Here is a 24,798-nt window from a genome sequence, read left to right on the forward strand (position 1 = left end):
TAAATAATTGTTTTGTCTCGATAATGTAGAGTTATTTTCATTTCGATTATCTTACTTTTTATTATTTTTGTTTTGGTCTTCTAAAGCTTTTCAGTCCTATAATTCTCTCATTTTTTTTTTTTAAAAATCCAGTCCCTTATCTCTTAAGTTGGACCTCCCTCAGATGTAATTGACATGAATCTAACGTCATGAATTATAATGAAAAAAAATGAAAACACATGAAAATTAAAATGCTCCTGTATTACAGAAACTAAAAAATTATTTAAATAAATAAATTATTATTAATGTTGTTAATTACTAAAAATTACACGTCAGCCACTCAACCTTAAACATGAAAACCCCAAATTATGGGGATATGCCTAACACTCTATACTTACGTGGAGGATAAGGTGCAACTCTTTCCCTCATTTTCATTAAATTGTGCTATCCCTTAACACTCTATATAAACCTTTTCTCTTCTTACTCAAATAGTAGCAACCCTTGATCCCAACTTTTAAGTTATTACTATTATTATGAACACTATTGTGTTAACAATGCTGCCATTTTTTCTCTTCCTGTTAGTTTGGCTTCCTAGGGTTACCTGTGGCTGGACGGCTGCACATGCCACATTCTATGGTGGTGCAGATGCTTCAGGGACCATGGGTAACTCAATTCTCACTTTCTATGACTAATTCAAACCTTTATTTTGCTAACAAATTTTAAGCTCTCTCTGTCTATACATACATACATATATATATATATATATATATATATATATATATATATATATATATATATATATATATATATATATATATTCTAACAAACATTTTATGTACATGTACTTTAACTCTAACAGGTCTACAAAACGCATTTTAACTCTTCTAAAGGGAAGAGGTGTACTTTAAAAGATAGTACACTCACAATTGTTGATTAATTACACAAAATGGATGGTTGGAAATTATCTAAAATTAATTATAATCTCAAATAATCTTGATTTTTTTAATTAGTGGTTATTATTGTACTTTTTTTTTCTCTAATTGCTCACTTTAGAAGACTCAAATCCCTATTAAACAAGAGTCACGATGAGGATACAAACTAAGAAACCATTAATACACTATTAATTAGTATTTCTATTATTTTTTTTTTGCTGAATTTTAGTATTTCTAATTAACTACTTCCAAAAACATGTACTAAATAATATGTATGTTTATAATGTAATGACATTGCTTTTATCCAAATATCGAATATGAAATTGAGTATCTATTTTTCGAATAAGATTAAATTTTGTGTATTTTATATATTTACACAATTGAATCCTTGAATATTTAATATAATGTATAATGCTGATTTATTTTATTTTAAATCATATATTCAGGTTATATTTAGTCTAACTATTCTCTTAATTTAAAAATTATTTTTAAATAAAAAATGGCATGAGAGAAGAAGGAGAGAAGAGAGAGCTAGCCTACAACAATGAAGACCGAAGGGAAAGAGTGAGAGTAAGAGTGAGAGAACGCGAAGTGGGTAGAAAGAAAAGAAGCCAACCTTTTTTAAAATGTTATTTCACCTAACTTTTTTTTATAAAAAAAAGCTATTTGTTTGGTTTTAATTTTCTTCTGCTTAATTTGTTAAATACTTCCAATTTTTATTTTTGTAATTTTTGTTTGAATCAACTTCTCTTTTGAAGATGGTAAACAAATATTAAGTCAAATAATACCTTAATTCTATTTTCATTAATTTAAACAAATATATATATATATATATATATATATATATATATATACACTTATTTTCTTTATCTCTTCTTTTTTTTTCTCATGGCATCACTCATTACACCTCTCACTTTCTCTCTCAACTTTTTATTGTATATTTTGATTAAATTAAAATATTTCAAAAGGTTAAAATCTTATAATAATTATATAATACTATTTATGTTTTAATGACCATTAATTAGTTTTATTTCCTGTTTTAATGTGTATTAATTATCATATTTTATTATCTATTTTAGTATAGTATTAATTAGCTTTTATTTCTAATTAATTATAGCCTTTTTATAAAAGGAGATTCAATCGGCCATGAGTGAAATATCTCTCTATCAGAGCCTTCGTTTTCTGTATGAGTTCCTGTGTTAGTCTCACAAAAGAAATCCTAATCACTTGTGAGTTCTTGAGAACTGTATAATTATACATGTCTCTGGCTATATAGATAGTAGTTAGTGAATAATTTGTTCATGACCCATGATCATATTTGGAGATTTTGAGCACTAGGGACAACACTTTTTTTCTTTAACTTTTTCTATTTTACCTTGTACACTAATTAACTACATGCATGTGATGTGAAAAGGGGGAGCATGCGGCTACGGGAACTTGTATCAGCAAGGGTATGGAACCAGTACAGCAGCATTAAGCGCTGCACTTTTCAACAATGGACAAACTTGTGGGGCGTGTTTCCAACTTGTTTGCTACAATTCCCCATTCTGCATTCGTGGTGCTGGCCCTATAACCATAACCGCCACAAACTTTTGTCCCCGTAATGGCTCCTTTTCTGCCAACGGTATTGGCTGGTGCAATCCCCCATTGATGCATTTTGATATGTCACAACCAGCTTTCACCAAGATCGCCCTTTATCGAGCTGGAGTCGTTCCTGTGCTCTTTAGAAGGTAATCATATCATCACTTAACTTAACTATACTATACTTGACTCATCAATATTAAGAGATCAGTCTAACTTGTTGATTTAACTTACGAGTTGTTATAAACTTCTTAATATATACTTATGTTTGATTCCTACATGTTAAATAACAAGAATACTCCAATCATCAATAATAAAGTTTTCATAACATCAACATGCATGTTAAAGCAATTGTTTGGTTTAAGGAAATCTTTTCATTTTTCTAAAAAACATAAATTCAAATGATTATAGAGATGTCACTTTTGTGTAATTATAAAAAAAATAAAATTAGATATTGTTTTTGCTTTTTAAGAATGTAGTGTGTTTTTGGTTCTACTTAATAAAGGTTTTTTGTAATGACTACATACATTTAAACATTTTAAAGATGTTTTCTTTTTTTATAAGCGATAAAACTTCATTAAATTAAACTTGAGGCACGTACAAGAGGGGTTCCAGACTCAAAAGATGTTTTCTTATTTTTAATTTAATTTATGTTTTTAATAGTTTTATTTAATAAATATTAAAATTATTTTTGCTCGTCACTTTATACACAGACCTCTAGAATCAAGAAATAAAATAAAATTAAGGTGATGTTTTATTTTTGTTTTGGAAAAAATGTAGTAATTTTGATTTTTTATATGAATTTAATCTTCTACATGGTTAATCAAATAAAAATCTCTTTAATATGATTTTTAAAAGAATTATTACAAAAATTAATAATCTTATGATACATAAAAATCTATAATTAAACAATAGTCTAACTAAAATAATTTATAATATCAATACAACATTCTAATTAAATTTTTTTATGCTTTTATTTTTATAATTATTTTACACACATATCTTATCTCTATCTCTATCTATGTCTTACGTCACATGATCATTTAATACATTTATGATTTTCACTCTCTTTCTTCTTTATATCTCATTTACTTTTTTAAGAATTATCCATTAGACTGTTTAGCACCACGTGAAACTAAAAGCTAATAGTTATAACTTGCACATTTTTTTGTTGTTTTCTCTAATGAGTTTCCACAATGAAGTCAATGCACATACATGAAATAAATCTTTTTGTTCTAACATGGTCAATGACCTTTTTGTTGTAGGGTGGTGTGTCTGAAGAGGGGAGGCATAAGGTTCACCATAAACGGCAACCCATACTTCAACTTGGTGTTGGTGTACAACGTGGGAGGGTTAGGAGATGTGAAGGCAGTGTCAATAAAAGGGTCATCAACTGGGTGGCAACCAATGACCAGAAACTGGGGGCAAAATTGGCAGAGCAAGACATATTTCGTTGGCCAAAGCCTCTCCTTTATAGTCACAACCAGCGATGGTAGATCTGTGGTCAGTTCTAATGTGGTACCTGCTGGTTGGAAATTCGGACAAACCTTCCAAGGTGGTCAATTTTGAATGAAGATTGGTTGTTTGTGTCTTTGTGTATGTAGTTGTTAACAAAATGTTGATGTGGATGTGCTGCATGTGTGAGCACAATTGTGACATTGATTATAGGTAATAAATGAAGTGCATGTTTGATATAACTTATTGCATCAAGTTGGATCCTAGCTAGTTCCTTAGAAGCTATACTAGCATTTGTTACCTTTGTGTACGTATCTAGTTCCCTTTAATGCGGTTTTTAAGGAAAAAGATAAACATTTGCCTCATTTTGGGGTGGAAGGAGAAAAGAGATAAAGAGAAAAGAAAAAAGTAATAAAGAGAAAAAATAATAGATATGATATTTGAAATGATGAAAAAGTCAAAGAGATGGAGAGAAATTAAAATGAGAAAAAAAAATTGTAAGAGAATGGAATATGTGAGTATCATTAGTCGGTTTTTAATGTTAAACACACGTATACAAAACATAGAGGCAAAAGTGTTGAAGGATTGCTCCTTATGGTGACTACGAAGGAATTAAACTTTCAAGTCTCAACATCGACCAACTTTTAAGAAAATGTCAAATTATACCTTAATTAAAAACGAATTATGTCAAGTAAAAAAAAGTCTCAACCTTTACATTTGAAAAATAAGTGAAAGTTAGGCCTTATAAAACTTAGTTAAACTCAGCTTGAATTCATATATGTAAGTATCCACATTTATCTACGTGGAATAAAATTCAGCTTTGTATTTAATCTTCAAATTAATATTTTAGTATGTGAAATGTATAGGATAAATATTTATTTTATATAATTAAAATTTATAATAAATAAATACTTTTAAATATATAAATTATATTTTAGATTTATAATAAACAAATTATGTTGTGATATAAGATTACTTTTAGTTATTGATAGATTAAAAGATATGCAAAGTTAAGAAAAATTCCTAGAAATATTCTCATAAAAGAAAAACTCTTAAAATGTTATTGTTAAAAACCAACTCCTAGAAATGCTCTTATATTCAATATAGGTATTCTAATATACAGAGGCGATTACTATTAATGATGAAAATGCACTTCACTACTAAGAAAAAGTTAATTAGTTATAAAAAAATTCAACTCCTAGATTATGATAATTAGTCGCTATATTAGTGAGTTAAGTTAAAGGTCATTGGTTGCCAAAACCGCAATTATTAAGACAGGATTAAAAAAATGTAGTTATTAGTGATGAAATAATCTGTTGCTAAGAAAAAAAAAATTAGTACATTAGAATTTGGTGACCAACTTATCGACTAAGCTCATTGCTAAATCAATCATTAAATGGTTGAATTTTTTTTTTTATCTCAAAATCAATTGCTAATGTTTAAAAATATGTGGTGTGTATGACCATGTTATTGGTCTAAGTAATATTAAACTTGATTTATTTAAATAAAATTTGCAATTTGATTCTTGTAGATAAAAAAAATAATTAAAAAAGGAAATTCAATTAAGGTAGCAACCAAGTTTTCAACGGAAATTAGTCATAACAAAGTGGATATTTCACATCAACATCATGATCATTCAAAAATATGTTGTATGTAACCACATTAGCAATACATTATTTGGTTACTAATTTGTTTAATGACCAAAAAATTTGGTTGCTAACATATTGTTATAGTTTTATTTCTATTTAAAGAAAAATGAATTTGCAATTAATTGTAAGTTTATAACCAGGAGTATCATCATGGGCAAAACGTAAGGGGCCATGCTATTCACACTCTCTCTTTTACTCTTCTGCCTCTTGTTAGTTCTTTTTTTAATACCTTTTTACAAAAATATCCTTGACAAAACCTAATTGCTGTAATGTAAACTTTTATATAAGTTTGACAACATTGCTAACTATGTACATGTTTAGAGTTTAAGTTAGGAGAACTCATGTACTTTTACTCCCAAGTTAACGAATTCTACATTCTTCATTTTGTGCATTAAAATTCACAAAAGTACTTTCTCAACTTTAATGTAAGCATAGCAGTACATGTCAACCCCAGTTAATTCTTGAATGTGAATAAGTTTTATTTTTCCACACATAATGTTTCAGAATAGTAATGTTAGTTGCCAATACACAAGCATATGCAAATAGATGCATAATAGGTTAAGGAAAGTCCCACAAATAAAACGATAGATTAAGAATGTTCAACTTCACTAACCACCTTTTCCCCCTTTCTGTCACCGTCTTGTTTTGTTGTATAAGAGAAAGGGGAAGCAAAGGATTTTTGTCATTTTGTATTCTCAAATCTATATGGATATAAACATTACTTTAAAATGGGGCATGGTGAAAACAGGTTCTAACTCCTATGAGATATGGACATCACATCAACAGTGGCAATGGAAATAAACAGCATTTGCCACCACCACAACATGCATCCACTAATCATAATCCACTAATAGTAAAAGCTTCCTATTCAACTCAGGTCATCAAACCTCAAAATGTTTTCACATGGACAACAAAGCGCAAATTATAAGCACCTAAAACACTGCTTCTTCTAGCATAGGCCACCACTGCATGCACATCTTCATACACAAACTCGAAAGGTGGAATCAGTAATTAAGCAATGAATATTTCACTCTCAAAACAACTTTCCCTTTTTCAACACCAAGCTTTCCACCAGTGACTAACCAATGGCCAGGAGGGTCTTGGGGTCCTTTGGTCATCTTAGACAAGTCAACATACTTCACCAACTTGTTGGCTGTGGCATTTTCTCTAAGGGTTGAGTTATCCGGGTTGGAGGTGTTTTCAGCATTCACTGTTTTTGGCGGCTTGTTTGGGACGTGATCCCACAGCGATCTTCGGATCGTGCAGCCAGGTAACCTTGAATACAAGAGCTTCATGTACAATACATTCCTTGAACCAAAATCCCACACTCCAAGTTGTGCTCCAGTAACTATGTAGACACCAGAGAAGTCTCCTATGAAGGTTTCAGGGTTCTCAATTGGTGCTGTGCTCACGTGAGAAAAGTTCTTCCACTTAACAGGCTCAAACCACCGGCTGTCTTGCTCCTCAGGGCCCTGCCACTTGGGAGCGCCTATAGCGACATGACTGTCCCAATATGGATGAAGGATTTTCGGAAGAGATACTAAGTGTTGAACGTGAACACTCAGCCGATTCTGCTTGCTTCCTTCTAGACAAAGACATAAGCCAGTTACTGGCCTACGTCCGACTGTAATCTGCATTCAAAGAGAAACACCGTGTTTAATGTAAAATTGATTAGCTATGTGCCACCTTTCACAACACTTCGAAGGCTCCTCACTAACCCAAGTAGCCAATAAGTATATAAATTTAGCCACCAAACACTAATGTGACACATAAATGCAACTGGACACAGGTTATTAGCATGCTCTAATAATGTTTCTTAGTAATACATTTCACGAGAGATTATAAGTTTATGATATTGTGCAGAAGTATAGTGGCCAATCATGTTTTAAACCAAACATTACTATTGTGTAATGTTCACAAAAAGGATGTTAGCTGAAGAAGAAATAATAAAAGATTACATCAAGGAGTGCCTTGGTAAAGTTGTGCCTTGGTGACTTGGTAAAGTTGTGCCTTGGTCATGGGTTCGAATCCGGAAACAGCCTCTTTGCATATGCAAGGGTAAGGCTGCGTACAACATCCCTCCCCCATACCTTCGCATAGCGAAGAGCCTCTGGGCAATGGGGTACGAAGTTTTTTTTTTTTTTTATATGACATCAATAGCTAGTTTTTCATTATGTCTGTAAATATAAATGAAGAGACTGTTGTGCTGAACTTCACATTAATGAAGAGAAGACATTATACTACTTCAACCTATTGTAATAGAAAAATGAAGTTTTTACTGTAAGTTCTCATCTTTCAAGACTTAACAACATAGACAACACCAATTTCAGCAATGAACAGAACCACATTGAAAAAGGATGACAATCAGATATTAGTTGCCTTAAAATCATGTATACGGCAAATAATGAAAAAGAGTACTCACTACTGAGTCATGTAAATTTAAGTAGTAACTTGAACTAAAATAGGCACAACACATAAACAGGGTGCTACTGGAGTTAAAGAAAAAAGACTGATCTAACATAATCCAGAGAACCACTTTATACATATCCAAAAGAATACATTAGAATTTAGAAAAAGAAATCATTTCATTCAAATACATATATACTTGAAAACAAAAGTCTCAATTTATTAGATTCCCCAGACTTGAAGACAGTTTGCAAGAGGCACTAGCTGATCAATTCTCAGAATTATATCTTAGCAACTCACAGTAACAAACCAAATGTCCCCAAGTGACTGCCCTATATTTAATTATGTACCCACAAAGAATAAATCCATTACATTTCTTTAAAATAATCATTGTCATGTCATAAGAAGTTTCGAAGCGTCTGCCTGGGTGTCACACATCGTTATCAAAAGAAAAAAAAGAAGTTTCTAGGTGAAGGAAAATTCCACAAATGATCTTTACCTGTTCTTGACTAATGTAAAGTTTCTGGCCCATTATGCTGAATTGCAAAGATGGGCATACAGGTTCCTTCCTTTGTTGACCAGGAATCCTGTCCTGTAAAGGAGCCCATACACAAGGAATCTGAAACTCTAGGAAATATCTAAGTTCTTCTATTGGAGGTTTATCTGTGCGTGAAATTCAGATAAAAGGAAAAAGAAATGTGCAACTGACATTAGACTAGACTCCTAAAAACAGAAAAAAAATTCTAAATAATAAAAGATAAAGGATAAATTGACTTACATTCAAGATAAAGACTAATGGCACGAGTCAAATGCTCCTTGGCAGGTACTTCATCAAGGAGATCAGTTATAGGACAGAAAGTCATCTCAATGATATCTGGGGAGGACTGGATAGTTGATATCCATTTACTGTGGTTTTGTTCCAAATCATCTCCTCCTCTTCTTCTAAAAATGACTGTGACATCCTGACCAATAATTATTCAAGGAAGTTAAGAGAAAAGAAAGAAGACTCGATTAAGACTTTATTTTCTAGACAGAATAGACAAAGATATCCAACAGACCAACCAGCTACTAACAATCGATAACCATAAAAGACATGTAATTACTTTTCTTAATAACAAGTATGAATTCTTCCCAATACAGATTCATGCTGAGCTGCTGAAACATAGTTCCCTATACAGAGTTCAATGCACTGTGATGCAGCTCATATAACAAATATCAAGGGGATGTAAGAAAGGAGAAGAAAAAGTAACTACCAGGCTTTATGCAGGACCAAATTCCAAGAGATTACATAAGAAAACATAAAACAAAGGTGAGACAAAATCAGTTTTCCCAGTCATGGCTGAAAAAGATTGGGCATTAATGGTGAGAGTGTTGTGCCATATTGCCAATGCTTATGGTTCTAAAATAGTGACATTTTATAACCATTCACCAGTGTATTAATTTTAGCATTGCTGTGAACACCAAAGCAAACAAGGATTGTCAGATTTAAGTTTTAAATCCATCAAATGAAATGAAATGAAGGAAGCTATTTCCATTGGATAAGTAGTTGGCAGAGTATACAAGGATTCTGTAGTGTACAGGTCAGCCGCCTAATAAGAAGGGCCTTAAACCCAATGAGGAGAAAATCTCAAAACAACTACTACTACTAATTGTGACTGGAGATTACCATTCCTCCCAGTTAACCATTTGGCACCTACAAAATACCAAAACTCCAGTTCCAAAGGTATGCTCATTCTGTTTTTCTCACTCCTCTTCCTATCATCTATTTTATTCGCAATAGGACTACTAATTGCTAAAAGTCTCTCCCATAAACAAAGTCCCTCCTTAATTGAGACCATGGGGAGAAGACCAAGGCCAACAGACCTGAGCTCTATCCATCTCAGACAGGGACGGAAGCAGAAGTGTATTAAAGGGGGGCCAATTTTTTTTTTTACATAATTATTTAAATATTTAACTTCTAATAAATAATAAAATTTAAAAAATATTTTATTATTAATTTTATGGATAAAATTAGAGATATATATACTACTAGAAAAATTTAAGCAAATATCAACTCAAAAACCTATTTTTCTTATATATTTTTCTTTACTAATATTTTACTTTTATTTTTTATTTTTTCTCATATATACACAAAGGATCCTACGGGAGGAGGGGGCCAAGGCCCCTGCTTGCCCCCCCTTGGATTCATCCCTGATCTCAGATACAACAAATTCCAATAAATTTGCTTACACATTCTCTAATCTTAATAACACAAAAGGGAAGATAGATCACAACACGATCACAACACAAGCACAGGAAGAAGACACAAAACATATTTATTACCTAGGAAGCACTAATACTTTATAATGTCTATGTACTAGTGGCGCATGTGTAATTGTATCAGTATCAAATACTTTAGTAAATAGACATCAAATACTGATATTGATAAATTCTAGTATTCTATTGGCTCAACAATGGCCAATGATAATAAATACTCTCTTCAATTTTCTCCCTCAACTGTGGAAAAGGAATGGCCAACTATGTCTTTATTTTTTAAATTTAAGATGTTTTGTGTGATGTGTGTAAAATGTTTAGTGAGATGGAATATATAAATCACATTGGATTATGTCATAACCCCATCCTAAGTTATCACAAAATGTCATATCCTTGTGTATACCAGTATCATTGCCATACTAATGACCGGTATATGTATTGCAGCTATTAACTCGCTTATTTTTGGTTTTGTACATCAAGGTCTAGGAATTTAGAAAAGGATGGGGAAATTGAAAATCAGGTTCACTTGTTAGGATGGGAAATAACCATGTTAGAGGTTCTCGGTGAAACCCACAATGGGGTAGAACCTCAGACACTGTATGCTTCTATGCCTAAAAACATTATAGATTATGATAAGACTATATACCCTCAGTTTACTTTAGAAAAATGGTTCATCAACATTTAAATTTCCATGATTTTGGATATAACTGTAAAAACTATCCTATAAATAAAATATTTCATAATAGTAACAAAAAACAATAACAACAACAAAGCCTTATCCCACAAGATGAGGTCCACTACATGGACCTCACGACTCCATTCAGCCCAGGAAAAAAAATCATAATAGTAAAACAGGGATATTACATACTTCTTTCCCAATAGGATATGTTGCAGTCGTGGGTTGGGGGTAAACCCCTTGACTATTGAATGAAAATGCATCAACACCCTGCAAAAAACAGTAATTAAAATAATCAAGCAATATATCTATAGCTACCAAGAGCCTGAATAATATAAATTTATGCAAAAAAAGTGGTATTGAGGTGAACTAGCCTTATCCTTGGATTTTGTTTGCCCTGAACTTGTTTGGCTATTGATGTCAGAGAACCTCTGATTTCCAATATCCTGAATATAGTTTTTCATCTCCAACTTTGACAAAGGAGAAGTATGATGTTGTTTAACATAAATAACATCTTTACCACCCATAGTTATTGATGTAATGACATGAGTCCCAAAATTTTCAATAAAACTGTCAAAATGTAATTAAAAAGTCAGGAACAATCTTAAGATATCTTTGTTACAGCATAATGTAGATAACTTGTATATGCGTACCTTGCCAAGGACGGTGGGTCCCAATTGACTGGGACAGCCTTTTTGACATTTCCTTGCAACGTTAGGTGGGATTTTTGAAGCTGAACCTTTGCAAGAGGAATGTAAAACCCATCTGAGGACAAGGTTTTCGTAGCTGCAGCATCAACATGTTTTGAACCAGTGAAGCTAAATGCAGAATTAAAACTCCCAATAGGGAAGTTCCCTGATATATTTGCCCTTTCATTAAAGTATTCCACCATCTGCAGCCACAGCAGAATAATCATAAATTTGAGAAAGCATTTCTTTAGTACAGTGTAATCTCAAATTTTAATATTTTGTTTGTCTCAAACTTAATGCATGCAAAATATCAGGAAGTCAACCTGAGTATTATGAAAGCAATTTATAAAAACGACAGATACCATAAAGGATAAATGTCAGTAGTACATATGAATATATGATTTGGAAATTTCTGCTAAACAAAAAAATCTTCTAAAGGAACCAGTCTCTGCCATTGCTAATATCAGCGTCCATGCTAAGGCTGGTACAAGCTATCTATCATAAGATAGGTCCTCCTTTAATTATTTTAGTTTAAGTTACATGCCTACATAATTGACAAATGCTCAAGCACCATTTCTTAACCCTCCCCCTCCCTTACAAATCCCATATTACACATGACAAATAAAACCATCCTCAACAAAATCACTTTGAGGGTTTTCACAGATTCATTGCTAGCAGCCATTCCACACCTCAATTTCATTACACCAGGACCATCTCTTCTCCACAATCATAAAAAGCAACTCAAAACCACTGTCAAATTCATCAAACATCCCATAGATATGTCCCCTATACTAGCACAAACAATTAAGCATAAATAAACAAAAAAACATGTTAAATTACATTCGGGAAAGAAATTTCAAGGTTTTAAAATACAGTCCATGACCGCAATTTTTGCTGCAATGCTAAGGTTTTTGAAGTGTCTGTGACTGCAATTGTGGCCTCATCCGTGCATTTGTCTACAATTTCCCACGTTATCATTATCTAGGAATGCATCAAAACCCTGACCGCAATTTAAAACCTTGACAATTTTTCACCAAAACATTCTCACAAAACAAGAAAAAGTAATTCTAAAAAAGGGGAAAATTTTCAATTGCTAAATTTACCTCTGGAAAACTGCGGACCCCAGAACTCTGACGCACCATGGCCTCCGGGGAGCATCCAATGTCCCTGGAAACATCGGGAACGGCCACATCCTTGTACAACCACAGCTCCCTACGGTGTTCTTCATCAATCTCAACTACCCTAGACCCTGAAACTCCTTTACAATAAAGCAACCTCGTATCAAAGTTCACATCAAAACCCCTCCCTAATGCTTGCAAAGCGTTAGAAGCAGTGTGCACCGCTGCTACTTGCTCCCCCATGGCTCATTAAAATTCACAGAGCCACCTCAAAAAAAAAAAAAAAAAACTCTTCTTTCACGCAATAAATAGAAACCCAATTCTGAATGGAACTAGAAGGTAAATTCTCTCGTCAATCGAAGGGAATTAGCACGACCCACATGAACAAATTCCACAAAACACACAAAAAAGAGCGCGATTTTAACTACTGAGCTATGTGGGCATGTGACTCATCAAAAGGGTCATGATCAAACCCATCTCTTCACACCCTTCGTTGTTGAACCAGAGAAAATCATGATGTGCAAGAACAAACTCAATGGATCTTACTTTTTATCCAAAATCTGGTGTGGTTGTCGGGTGCTAGCTACTTCTTCTGGTGCTTGTCACTGACTTTATCTCTCTAAAAATGTTTCTCTCTGTAAAATAGAGACCTCTCTCTTCATAGACATTATCGTACACTGTAAGTAGTTTTCTTTTCTTTTCTTTCTTTGTAGGTTTCTACCTTTGGAGACTCTGTGGTTTTGTCTGTCCTAAGAAGCATTGACTTCAGTTTTCAGTCATAATTTACTTTCCATCGAAACGATTGCGTGTTATTTTGCCTAACATCTTGACCGTCCATTCCTGGTCGTAGTATGTGCGTTCAAGTCTAAAGTCATGCACTTGGTTTTTTTTTTTTTTTTTTTTTTTTTTTTTTTTTTTAAGCAGAGATATGTATTATCCTATAATTTTATTTGAGTCGGAAATTATCATTATATTTATAGATAACAGAATTTTTTTTTCTAACATTTTTTATTTTTATTTTAGGCTAAAAGCATGTTTTCCGTTGCTATAAAATTGAAAAATGTTCATTTTTAGAAAAATTGTAAAAAAATTGTATGCTTTTAAAATTGAAATATATCTTTGTTAAGTCTAGATGTAGGTTTGGATTAATCGAGCTTAACTCCAAGTTAAAAAATCACATGTTAATTTTATAGGGATTGGAAACAGACAACAAAATTGAAGGGAACCAAAAAAATTCAGTCTCTATTAAAGAATGGTATGTTTTTATTCAACTTTTAGAATAATTTAGGATTAAAATATATTTTTCATCTTTATAAAATTTAAAAAATTAATTTTCGTTACTACAAAAAAGATTTATAAGTTTTTAATCCTCCTAAAATTAAAATATTTCATAATTCGAGTTAGAGTTACAATTGATTAAAAATGAACTCATGTGTTCAATGACCATACACTTAAGGACCATACACATGTAAAATATTTTCCATGTCATTAATTATTGTAATTTTAAAAGTGAACCCTAATTCAAACGTGTGCATTTGGTTTTTTTTTTAGGCAAAATTGTAAATATGATCCCCCATTTTGTTTTCAATTTCATATTTTGTCATTCAGTAAATTAATTCACAAATTTTGTCGTATTTATTAAAATCACGTAATGTTGGTCCCTCCGAATCACAATTGGACTTTGATCGTTAACAAGTGACGTTGACTAACACATGTCAACGTCTAAGAGACACGTCAACTACAGATATGCGATGTGCTTCAAACACTTCAGCAGCAACTATTGAACCCATGTCCACCTTAAGTTCATGACCACAAAGGGAGATCTCAAATCTTGCAAATTATAAGATAAATGAAAATAAATAGACAACGCATTAATATTGAATAAATAATTGCAGAATCCAAGTGCAAATCATTTGCAACACTGGTCTTACCCAAACCCAAATGGCTTTGATCCCCTTTATTTGAAGTTTCTGTTTGAGGCTCCACCACCTCACTTGTAGCCCTAACATCTTTGAGTGCAGGGGGTTGTTGACTCTTATCTAACTCATCATTTGATACTGACTTGTCAACATGTTCGTCATTATGTTCAGTATCAGTAGTAACAGAATGAGAGCCAGAAGCAGTTTCAATTTTTCTTGATGCATTTTTCTCAACCTCTTGAATTTCCAACTCTGATTTCAGAGATCTATGACCATTAGAAGAAGTAGAACCACTATGAGGTGATAACTCATCACCACTTTTAGATATTGCAATGCTCTCTTGTTCATTTTCATCAACTGCAGGACAACTTACATTAGATTCCTCTACTGAATTTTGAATCTCCAATGAAGAACCTATATCTTGTAAATTAGCATTTCTAGCCTGCTAACCAAAATCTTGTAGCTCCAAATAGCTTTTGAAAACATTCTCCTTCTTGATACCTGATGCAGCCCCTTCTGAATCAGTTTTTAGGGTTTATTTTAGGGTTATCGTAAATTTTTTTTTTATCATAATGGGTTAAAAATCGCAGACCGTTTGACGTGCCTCTCAGACGTTGACACGTGTCAGTCAACGTCACTTACTAACGGTTAATATCCAATTATGGTCTAGGGGACCAACATTGCGTGATTTTATACGAGGACAAAATTTGTGAATTAATTTATTGGGAGACAAAATCCGAAATTGGAGACAAAATGGGGGAACCAAATTTGTAATTTTGCCTTTTTTGTATTGTTCTCCCAATGGTGGTTTCAATTTGCCTTGTTGGTGATCGAGTGGATTTCGATGATTTGGACCTCCAATTTGTCAGCAACAAGGGTATTTGTCAATGGGGAAAGAGAGTTCAAGGGGAGTCTTTGCAACTTCTTGGTGGTGAGATTGAGACTCAGTAGCATCTATGACTTTGAGAGGATTATTACACTTGTATTGGATATTTGATGTTGCATTTTCTCACCACTAGTGAGATTAAGTTTTCTTCCTCAATGATACATTTATTTTCATTCTTCCAGAGCAATAAAATCTCTCCCACCACAACAAAAAAAAGTGGTGTGTCTGCCTGCGACCAAGAAATGTTTGAGTCACTAAGGAGATAAAAGACAATTATCGTACACCCTCATTACAACCAATCAAAAATAGATAGTGTTGGAGTCCAATTGCAAACAAGATCGGCTTATGGGGATTTTAATTAAACATGCCAAGTCCAATTGTCAAACTACAATATATTTTAATTTTAGGAAGATTAAAAATGTACAAAAAAAATTGTTGGGACAAAAATCAAACTTTTCCTATTTTATAAGGAAAAAAATATTTTAGTCAATATTTAAGTTTTTTTTAGATGTAGAGACAATTGAATTTAAGTTTAGTATTCAATTAAAAAAATTGTTAATTTTCATCTTCATAAAATTAGAATCAATTGCATTTTTCTCCTCCAAGTATCACAATTATGTATTTTATTCCTTTGTTTAATTGTATCAATGTTAAACATTTAGGTATTGTGACAATAATGAAGTCCCTCATTTAGTTTTTCCCACACTGAAATACACACAAGAACCATTAAGGCGGTTAAGCTTTTTATATTAATAATTATATGAAACTGAAATATGTGGAAAACAAAAAAATACATGTGTTTATTATTATTATATAAATAATATAGAGTTGAATATACTTTTGATTCCTTTAATTTACTTTTTTTTGTTTTAATAATTTTTTTATAAAAAAAAAGTACATGAAAATTCATTTGTTGTCCATGTTAATCCTTGTTGTAAAAAAATTGGTAAGGTAGCTAATGGTTGTTGACATAAGCAAATTCCAAATATGGTAATGCGAGTCAATCAATAGTGTTGCATCATCAAACATGCCACATTATTAAGGAGTTTAACTCATAAAATATTAATTTAGAGAGGCTAAAAATAAATAAAAATCAGAAAGAATAAATAAATATAGCTTATAGGACTAAAAAAAAAGTAAAACTTTTACAAGAATAAAAAAAATATTTAAGTCTTAAATTAAATATTAATATAAAATAAATGCACAAATATAAAATAAACTTATTTAAATAAAAACTTAAATATAGGCATTTGGGGTGGAAACTAGCTAAACTAGGGCTAAACTTTGGTAGGCCTAAATATGAATTATTTACTTATCATAGACCAATTTTTAAGGTTCCATTTTGCCTATTTGAAGACTTGACTAGTTTAAAATATCACTTACATGGTCTTGCTTGTTTAAAAAATTGACCCTAACAAGTTATTTGACCTATTTTTAGTCCTATAGACCTTTAAGTAGTCTAATAGGCTAATCTTGACTTTTAAAATGGTAGCTTATGATAGGTTATAGGTTAGTCTTGGGCATTAAACCAATTAACTAAAAAAACCTTTATTTTCTTTATTTCATCCTCTTCTTGTCCAACTTCCACCAATTCCTTTTGAACTAAAAAGTTAAGAAAACCGCCAACCATCTTGGCTCTTAAAAAGATAATCAATGTCAACCGGTATTTGATGGAGCAGCTGGACCAAACACACTCCATCTAAGAAAGGGAACAAATTTCATACAAAATTTGCAAGGCAATTTCTCTTTGTCACCACCACTGCAACTCAATATTGTAATTCTATGAAATCTATCTTGGTGAGTGGTGTTTTGATATCACTATAGGGACATGTTGATTGTTGTGGTGTAGGCATGAATGGTGATCTAGTACTAAGTGTGAACGTGCGATAATGAGCATTATGGTCTTAGCCCTATAGATTTTGGGATAGCCATAAGTGATGGTGTGATGATGGTTTAATAATGACATCAAGAGTATCATAAAACCCTTCAAATAGACCAAGCCACAAAAATGAGCTTTTTGGTCAGGTCTTTAAAATAGATTATCGGATTTTAAAAATTAGACTATAATAGAAAAATACGTCATACTTAAATTCATAATTATGAACCATGCTAGGTTTAGGTTCATCAAATCCTAGTTCAACTTGATTTTTTTCACTCATAAGTTATGTTATTTTTTTGCTTTTAATCTTTATAAATTAAATTTTTTAAGTATATGTAAATTATATTTTTATTTTACTTTTAATCCTTGCTAACATGTATGATGATGTAGTTGACATGACAACTTTATTGATATGGCATGACACTAATAATCTAACATTTTGATTAACACGGTACTTGATGACATCAACAATTAATCACGCCATCAATTTTTTTTTCTATGACAAAGACTAATAATGACCAATAAACCAATATTTTAGGGACATTTTTAAAAGAGAAAATTCAAGATCAAATAAAAAAAATTAGACAAATTATAAGGACCAAAGTATATTTAAGTCAATAATATAATATTATAAAATAAAATAAACAATAACTTATAATCTTTAATATTATATATTTTAGGTTATTTTTTCAGTAAACAAAATATTGTATATTTTAATTATAATTTAATCACTTTGTTTAAAATGATTTTCTTCTATAAAGTTGTGTTGTTTAAATGTTTTCTTTTTCCTCTAAATACTTTGCAACTAAAATAAGATATGATTATCATTATAGTAATTTTGTTGCATTTCACATTTTCACACTAAAAAATTTGGTAAATAAAATTATACTTTTATAACTAATATTGTGTAATAACCTTTTTAATTTTAGTATAACATTATTTCCAACATAATTATAAATCTATATAATTTCCAGTACATTTTTTTTATTGAATCGTGCATGGAGACTCATTTTGCAATACATTTTCTTTCGTTTTCTCTTATTCATGTCATAATGTAGGGAAACTTAACCATATTGTAATTCATAAAAGAAATATTTAAAGCAATTATTTAAAATAATCCACAAATGAAAAACACTGGTAATGCTAACAGCTCTCCACTACTATTTATATTTTTTAAATAAAAGCATTTATAAATTATAAATCTAAGGTACAAATAGAAAATAAAAAATATATTACTTTTTCATAAAAATGGTATTACTTTAATAGTAAAATATTTTTAAACTCCTCCGACTAATATCCAATCATACACTAAGACAATGCGGTACAAAAGTACTTCTCAATCCATATGTATTTATCCTTAAATATACGAATAAATGATTAAAAGATATATAACTCCACAATTCATGACAGTTTTGCATAAATTAGATATTTTTTACTGAGCACAAATTAGATTTTAAAAATGTTTTCGAGAATTCGCAAGGTGACAAAAGACATCAACAATATTTTTTAACATTTTCATCCTATAATTTCCAAATCGTTTTCAGAGCTTCACCTTCAGCCAACATCCACACACATCAACAGAAAATAAATTTTTTCTAGTAATGGGTAAAAATGTTCCTTAAAACTCTAGTATACTTAATAAACCAGAAACATCCAAATCAAAGAAGCAACGTGCATCATCACCATCATTATATATATATAATCACAGAAGTTTTAAAATTGACATTCAGTCAATTAACACAAACAAATTATTGAGCACTCCTTGGATACAACTACTATACTAGGAATTGCTTCACTTTAATCAAAAACATGTCTTAGAATGGAGGCAAATATCTAAACCAACTTGAGTTCTTACACAACAAGATCAACTGCATAATATAAACAAACCTTTCTATTTCCTTACTCTTTCAAAAAGTTTATCAACATCATTGTTCTACACCTTAGATAATTACTTGTAAAAGTTGCTATGAGAACTCTTTTATTTACAGCAAAATGATTTTTTCTTTTATAAATAAATTTACAACTCTCACGGTTAGCTTTTGGTCCTCTTGGAAGAAAACAAGTGCCGAATAAACGAAAACTTTACCTTATTTCGGGTAGAAAAGTCAGTTATGGTACCGTTACTTGTTACAGCCTCAGGTTTGTTCTCAGGTTCTGGCTGCAACGAAGGGGATGGTTGTTGGAGTGTGAAGAGAAACTCATTGAGTAAGCGAATAATCTGACTGAAGCTTGGTCTCATGTTAGGATCTTCAACCCAGCATGATTGTATGATAAAGGCAAGATCAGGAGAAATATCATCAGGAAGGTTAGGCCTCTCTTGCTGCAATCTCAAATGTAAACCATGTTATGATTATCAACAAATCCAATACCATATGATTATAAAGAGAAATACAGAAAAAAAGAGGGTATTCTTTACATAAATACGGACAATGAAAGAACAAATTTTGATGACTTTGTGCCAAAATTTGGCTATTTTTTCCATCATGGTAATATCTTGTCAGAAGTTCCATTTTGGTAATTCTCGCCATAAACGATAAAACTTTAATCCTTCAACAACAGCGCATAAATGACAAGTTATAATGAGGCATAATCCACTACAGCTATCCACGCATCACAATAGAGAAATCCATGGAAGCATTTCTAATTTGCATAAACGTGACAACTAGTCAATTGAAATGATGACCATGTTATGTCAAATTTTTATACCTTAAATGCAGCAGCATAAGCAGCCTGTAAATTCGACATCCCTTCAAAAGGCATGCGGTTTGTAAGTAGCTCCCACAACACAATTCCAAAGCTATAGACATCAACCTTATTGTTGTAATGCTTTTTCTCACCTTGACGCAATGTCACGGTACTGTACAACTGTAAAAGCACAAGCTATCAAAAAAGCATATTTACAATATAAATTACCTACATGTCAGTTTTAGAACTGGGCATAAGTGAACATTCTTTTTTTTTTTTTTATTGGCATAAGTGAACATTATTATATATAAAAAAAAGAAGCTCGGGGAGCCGAGCTCGTTACACAACTAGTGCAACTCACCCACCCAAATCCTCTACTAATTTTTCCTTAACCCCTCCATTTTCTCACTCCCTCTTCTTATGGCATGTTACTCTCCCTTACCGCCCTCTGAATCCCGAATCCTCTCATACACTGCCTCTGTGCCACTTTCATGATTCTGTTAGAATTTCATCACTCCCATAACTAAATTCTGCCTCATACACCAACACGCTACTGCTGTTGGCATTAGCATAAAATAACTACTGAATTCTAGTTAGTTAGCCAACTGACAGCTCTACATAAAGTGTAACACACTACCAATGAATGGAATGATTCATTTTTTTGTGCCAAATCTCTCAATAGTTGGGCCTAACTTTGACTCTTTTGCTATAGACATTTGTAACAGGCCTATGACACAGGAATCCATAATACATCTCATAATGGACCAAATCACAAAAGTAAAGACTACCATATGGTTAATGGAACAAATAACTTCATTCCAACTTGAAACTAATCAGCCACCCTGAAGGTTCCTAAGTATGTACTAACAGCAGAAATCACAGGACATTATATTGCAATTTGATAACTGTATTTTTTATGGCTAGAGAAATTATTGAACTTACTTGAAAATTGTATTAAGAGCTCATTCCTTAAAAGAAATTTAAAAGAAATGAGTTGGTAACAGTGGAATGGACTTGCTCAACTAAATAAATGAAACAACCATAATCACACTACTGATTACTGTCAACATCCCCTTCGATGCAATGTAGTGTTAATATAATTCAGGAAGAATTACATGGATTCTTTCAGATAAAGACTGATAAATTGCTCAGTCTATCTTTCTGGAAAACCCCAACAAATCTAAACTCAAATGCTGCTTGTGTATGTCATTGCCAGTTTCTAGTGTACTGCATATTAGTTCAGGTCTCTGCAACCTAATGAGTGGTGATTTAAAGTGAGACTGCCAATCATCGGTCTTATATCACATTAGTACAATAAGTTATCATTTTACACTAATAGTGATGATGAGGTAAGATAATAAGCACCAAATAAATAAAGCTGTATTTGACCCTTCAGTGAAAGTTCTTGGATAATTGTCAGTGGAATGATAAAATCATGTTCATATAGCACAACACACCTCAGGTGCCATCCAACGGTAAGTTCCAGTCTCTGCCGTCATCATTTCAGTCACAGATTCTTCTCTTGCCAGACCAAAATCAGCAAGTTTAACTGACTTCTGGTTTTCTGTGAGAAGCAGATTGTCTACATGGTAACAATTTGAAAAGAATTGTTCAAGTGAATCAGACTATTAATAGTAGAAATCATCAGTATAGACATATATATCAAACTTAAAACATTAATGTCAAAAGCTATTATGATAACTGTCATATAGAGCAAAAGCTCCAACCAAAAAATACAAGGTAATGTATGTATTTTCGCAATAAGTTAACAATTTCCTTTCCTTTTCATGATTTACAGAGACGATAGTAAACAAGTTTCACAAAAAGTTAGAATCTTTGAAGGAAATTTGGCTTTAGAAAAAGCATTACAGGACAAAAGCAGCAACCAGATAATATATTGGGCATACTGCCACAGTGCCACCACTATAAGAAATAACAATTCAGGTACCAATTTTCCTAAAGCACATCCGAATTTTTAAATAAGAGGAATTTTCTTTCGTTCCTGCAATAACAAATATGACTAACTTTCAAGTACCAAGACTAACAATTTAAAATATTGCTTCATTATATGAACAGATCTATAGACACAAGGAGAAAAAATAACTCCAGGACAAAGTTCAAGATGCCCTCCAGTATTGAATAGAAAGACCAACATATAGAAGAGCATTATAATTGAAGGACCCCAAATCCATGGAATCCATAATAAAACAACAAACATAAAAATAAAACTTAGCCATTACAGATAATGAGTTATATACAACAAACATTAAGCTGATGGAAAATATTACTAATGCACTACACACACATAAAAGGTACCGACCAGGTTTCAGATCTCTATGTATGATCCCATTGGCATGTAACCAATCCATGGCTCGAGCAACATCAAGGGAAAACTTTATAGCCACATAAGGGTCCAATTGCTTAGGGCGTATGGTGGTTAGATATTTTCGCAGGGACAACCCAGGTAACATCTCTGTAACAATCACCATGAGAGGAGCCTTACAAGCTCCAATAAACTGCAAAAATAAATTAATGAATACATAAATGCTTTATCTTCAGTAAGAGGCATTCATTAGTCCTATAGTAGCATAAATGTCCAAATACCATAACATTTATACTTCAAACTATACTATAGTAATGGTACAGACACAGATAATAAGGCAATTGCAGACATATCCCAAAGAAAGCCTCTCTACTCACCTTCACCAGATTCTCATGGTGGACACGAGACATCATATTAACTTCCCGAGCAAAACGATTCTCAAGGGCAACTTTTTCTTCCAACGTACCCCCACGATGCAGAACTTTAATCGCAACAATCCGATCTCTATACCTGGAAAATTATTAACCTACAACTACATAAACCAGGACTCCAGCTGCCAGCAAACCACTTGGGGTATATACAAAATTATACAATTGAATCAACGATTCCAATGACTCCATAACAATATTGTCTTTTAAACAGTAACCACAAATAATGACCTCATTGGACCAAAAGTCAAATTAAGAGTTAAAAGTTGAAATTTATAAGTAAAATCTCCATATTTATTTGGAACTTAATGTGTTTTTGGAAACCCAATACAAAACCAGAAATCATGTCACGGATGCTATAACTACTTGTTTCTCATTAGACATGAAAAACCACATCAACCACTCTTAGATGAGTAAAACCATAGCAAAAACTGACATCGCAGATGTTATCCACAAAGTGAGTGCAATAATTCCAGTAGATATTGTCATACAGTTATGACTAAGAGTTAGCTGAGCTGATTGCATACACAATTGTGAAAAGCTTTCTTCCATTATAGATACAGTGATGGTTTTCACTGAAAACCATACACAATTCTCACACTACTACTGGGCTTTACATGCAAGAAAAATAAACATCTTTAACTGGTTTTCTGACCAAACTCTTCACATGAATTCACAAACTCAAAATAATAAATAAATAAATAAAATAATATAAAAAATTGAAAAATTTAAGGCAGGCAATACATTCAAGGCTTTGCCACACTGACCTTCCTTCATAAACCCTCCCATGAGCTCCCTCTCCAATTTTTGACCCAATAAACAACAGTTTGGGGTCAATCAGAAGATTCTCATCAATTGTTAGCAGCTCCTCTTCTATTGAACCATTGTTGTGACTCACTGATTTTGAATCCAATCCCACAGTAGTACTGTTCTCATATTCCTTCTCTTCTCCCTTCCCTTTGTTCCTTTCTCTGTAACTCATGCTGCAAACCTTAAACTATAACCAAGTCCCTCATTACAATACCTACCTAGAATTAGGAGAAAAAAAACTCTTTAAATCCAACAACAAACCCACCTCCCCTGAATCTTCCTTCCAACGTAAACAACACCTCCAAAGTAAAAGGAAAAAAATATATATATATAAACAAAATTTTCTTCTAATAACATCTAACAAACACCTTCATCCAAAATCAATCATGCACTGCCACCCCATCTTCAAAAAACATTAAAAACCAAATCTTTTTTCATATATTGTGCTCACCCATGTAGCATGTTCCCCTCTTTCAAACCTTTGCTTCACTGAGAAGCTGGCCACCGTTTGAAGTTCATCCAAAGAAACCCATCAAACAAAAATTAGAAAAAAGAAAGAAAGAAAGTAAGTAACTTACAACAGACGCAAACAAAATTTCCTGAGAAAATTGACACGCACACCCCAACAAAATCGCCTCCAAGTTTATGTTTTTAAAACTCTATTCAAACATCCCAAGTCACCAAAAACAGCATAATAAAGAAAAAGTAGAAATTTTTATATAGTTCACTTTCTCTCTCTAAAACGGGGTCGTTTACGTTTTCGTTTTTCACTTTCTCGCTCTATCTACCCCCCAAGTTGGAACTAGGAAGAGGACATGTTCCTTCTTTCTTCCGACGAGAGAGGGTACTTCAAACTTCGAAGTGTATCCGAAAATGTGCAAGTGTTCGGTGACGGGTGATGATGTTTTCAGAAAGCGGAAAAAAACAAAAACGCGAAATGAAAATGTGATTAAACAATGAGGCATCATCGTATGACAAAAAAACACGTGGACATGGGAAAGTGACGTTGCCGATTTGGACGCTGTTGGTGGAGTCAGACATCACCGTTCCGCCGGCTCGGCTTGGCTTACACGGCTCCGAGTTTCTTATCCATAATATTTTGCCACGTGCATTGAATAAAATTATTATTT

General features: G+C 32.3%; 3 protein-coding genes across 4 annotated transcripts; 1 reads left to right on the forward strand and 2 right to left on the reverse strand.

Annotated features, from left to right (window-relative positions):
- The first annotated feature begins 468 nt into the window (after positions 1–468).
- LOC114405974 (expansin-A4-like) lies at positions 469–4,189 on the forward strand. The gene is made up of 3 exons (XM_028368508.1): positions 469–642; positions 2,326–2,641; positions 3,758–4,189. Exons 1-3 carry the CDS (start codon positions 513–515, stop codon positions 4,059–4,061), a joined length of 750 nt encoding a protein of 249 aa, XP_028224309.1. The 5' UTR covers positions 469–512; the 3' UTR covers positions 4,062–4,189.
- Positions 4,190–6,154: 1,965 nt separating this feature from the next.
- Positions 6,155–13,472, reverse strand: LOC114405975 (MACPF domain-containing protein CAD1-like). Its single transcript, XM_028368509.1, has 7 exons — positions 12,724–13,472; positions 11,585–11,823; positions 11,306–11,501; positions 11,124–11,201; positions 8,781–8,964; positions 8,502–8,665; positions 6,155–7,227 (listed from the first exon to the last, which is right to left on the reverse strand). The coding sequence occupies exons 1-7, from the start codon at positions 12,979–12,981 to the stop codon at positions 6,601–6,603; spliced, it is 1,746 nt and encodes a 581-aa protein (XP_028224310.1). The 5' UTR covers positions 12,982–13,472; the 3' UTR covers positions 6,155–6,600.
- Positions 13,473–19,300: 5,828 nt separating this feature from the next.
- Positions 19,301–24,555, reverse strand: LOC114405976 (serine/threonine-protein kinase STY13-like). 2 transcript variants are annotated; one of them, XM_028368511.1, is made up of 7 exons: positions 24,247–24,555; positions 23,626–23,886; positions 22,808–22,940; positions 22,428–22,623; positions 21,565–21,689; positions 20,129–20,287; positions 19,301–19,742 (listed from the first exon to the last, which is right to left on the reverse strand). In XM_028368511.1, exons 2-7 carry the CDS (start codon positions 23,838–23,840, stop codon positions 19,455–19,457), a joined length of 1,116 nt encoding a protein of 371 aa, XP_028224312.1. In that variant the 5' UTR covers positions 23,841–23,886; positions 24,247–24,555; the 3' UTR covers positions 19,301–19,454. The 2 variants fall into 2 exon arrangements, with proteins under 2 accessions (XP_028224312.1, XP_028224311.1); XM_028368510.1 differs by having other exon boundaries at positions 24,120–24,555.
- Between the last annotated feature and the right edge of the window lie 243 nt (positions 24,556–24,798).

The sequence above is a fragment of the Glycine soja genome, chromosome 3 (assembly GCF_004193775.1).
Source record: "Glycine soja cultivar W05 chromosome 3, ASM419377v2, whole genome shotgun sequence".
NCBI lineage: Eukaryota > Viridiplantae > Streptophyta > Magnoliopsida > Fabales > Fabaceae > Glycine > Glycine soja.

Coding starts and splice junctions, on each gene's coding strand:
- LOC114405974 (XM_028368508.1), top strand. CDS start 513: ATGAACACTATTGTGTTAACAATGCTGCCATTTTTTCTCTTCCTGTTA. Junction 643..2,325: donor AGATGCTTCAGGGACCATGG/GTAACTCAATTC, acceptor TGATGTGAAAAG/GGGGAGCATGCGGCTACGGG. Junction 2,642..3,757: donor GTTCCTGTGCTCTTTAGAAG/GTAATCATATCA, acceptor TTTTTGTTGTAG/GGTGGTGTGTCTGAAGAGGG.
- LOC114405975 (XM_028368509.1), bottom strand. CDS start 12,981: ATGGGGGAGCAAGTAGCAGCGGTGCACACTGCTTCTAACGCTTTGCAA. Junction 11,824..12,723: donor GGGTCCGCAGTTTTCCAGAG/GTAAATTTAGCA, acceptor CTGTGGCTGCAG/ATGGTGGAATACTTTAATGA. Junction 11,202..11,305: donor AAACAAAATCCAAGGATAAG/GCTAGTTCACCT, acceptor TGTTTTTTGCAG/GGTGTTGATGCATTTTCATT.
- LOC114405976 (XM_028368511.1), bottom strand. CDS start 23,840: ATGAGTTACAGAGAAAGGAACAAAGGGAAGGGAGAAGAGAAGGAATAT. Junction 22,624..22,807: donor ACCATGAGAATCTGGTGAAG/GTGAGTAGAGAG, acceptor TTATTTTTGCAG/TTTATTGGAGCTTGTAAGGC. Junction 20,288..21,564: donor ACCGTTGGATGGCACCTGAG/GTGTGTTGTGCT, acceptor GTGCTTTTACAG/TTGTACAGTACCGTGACATT.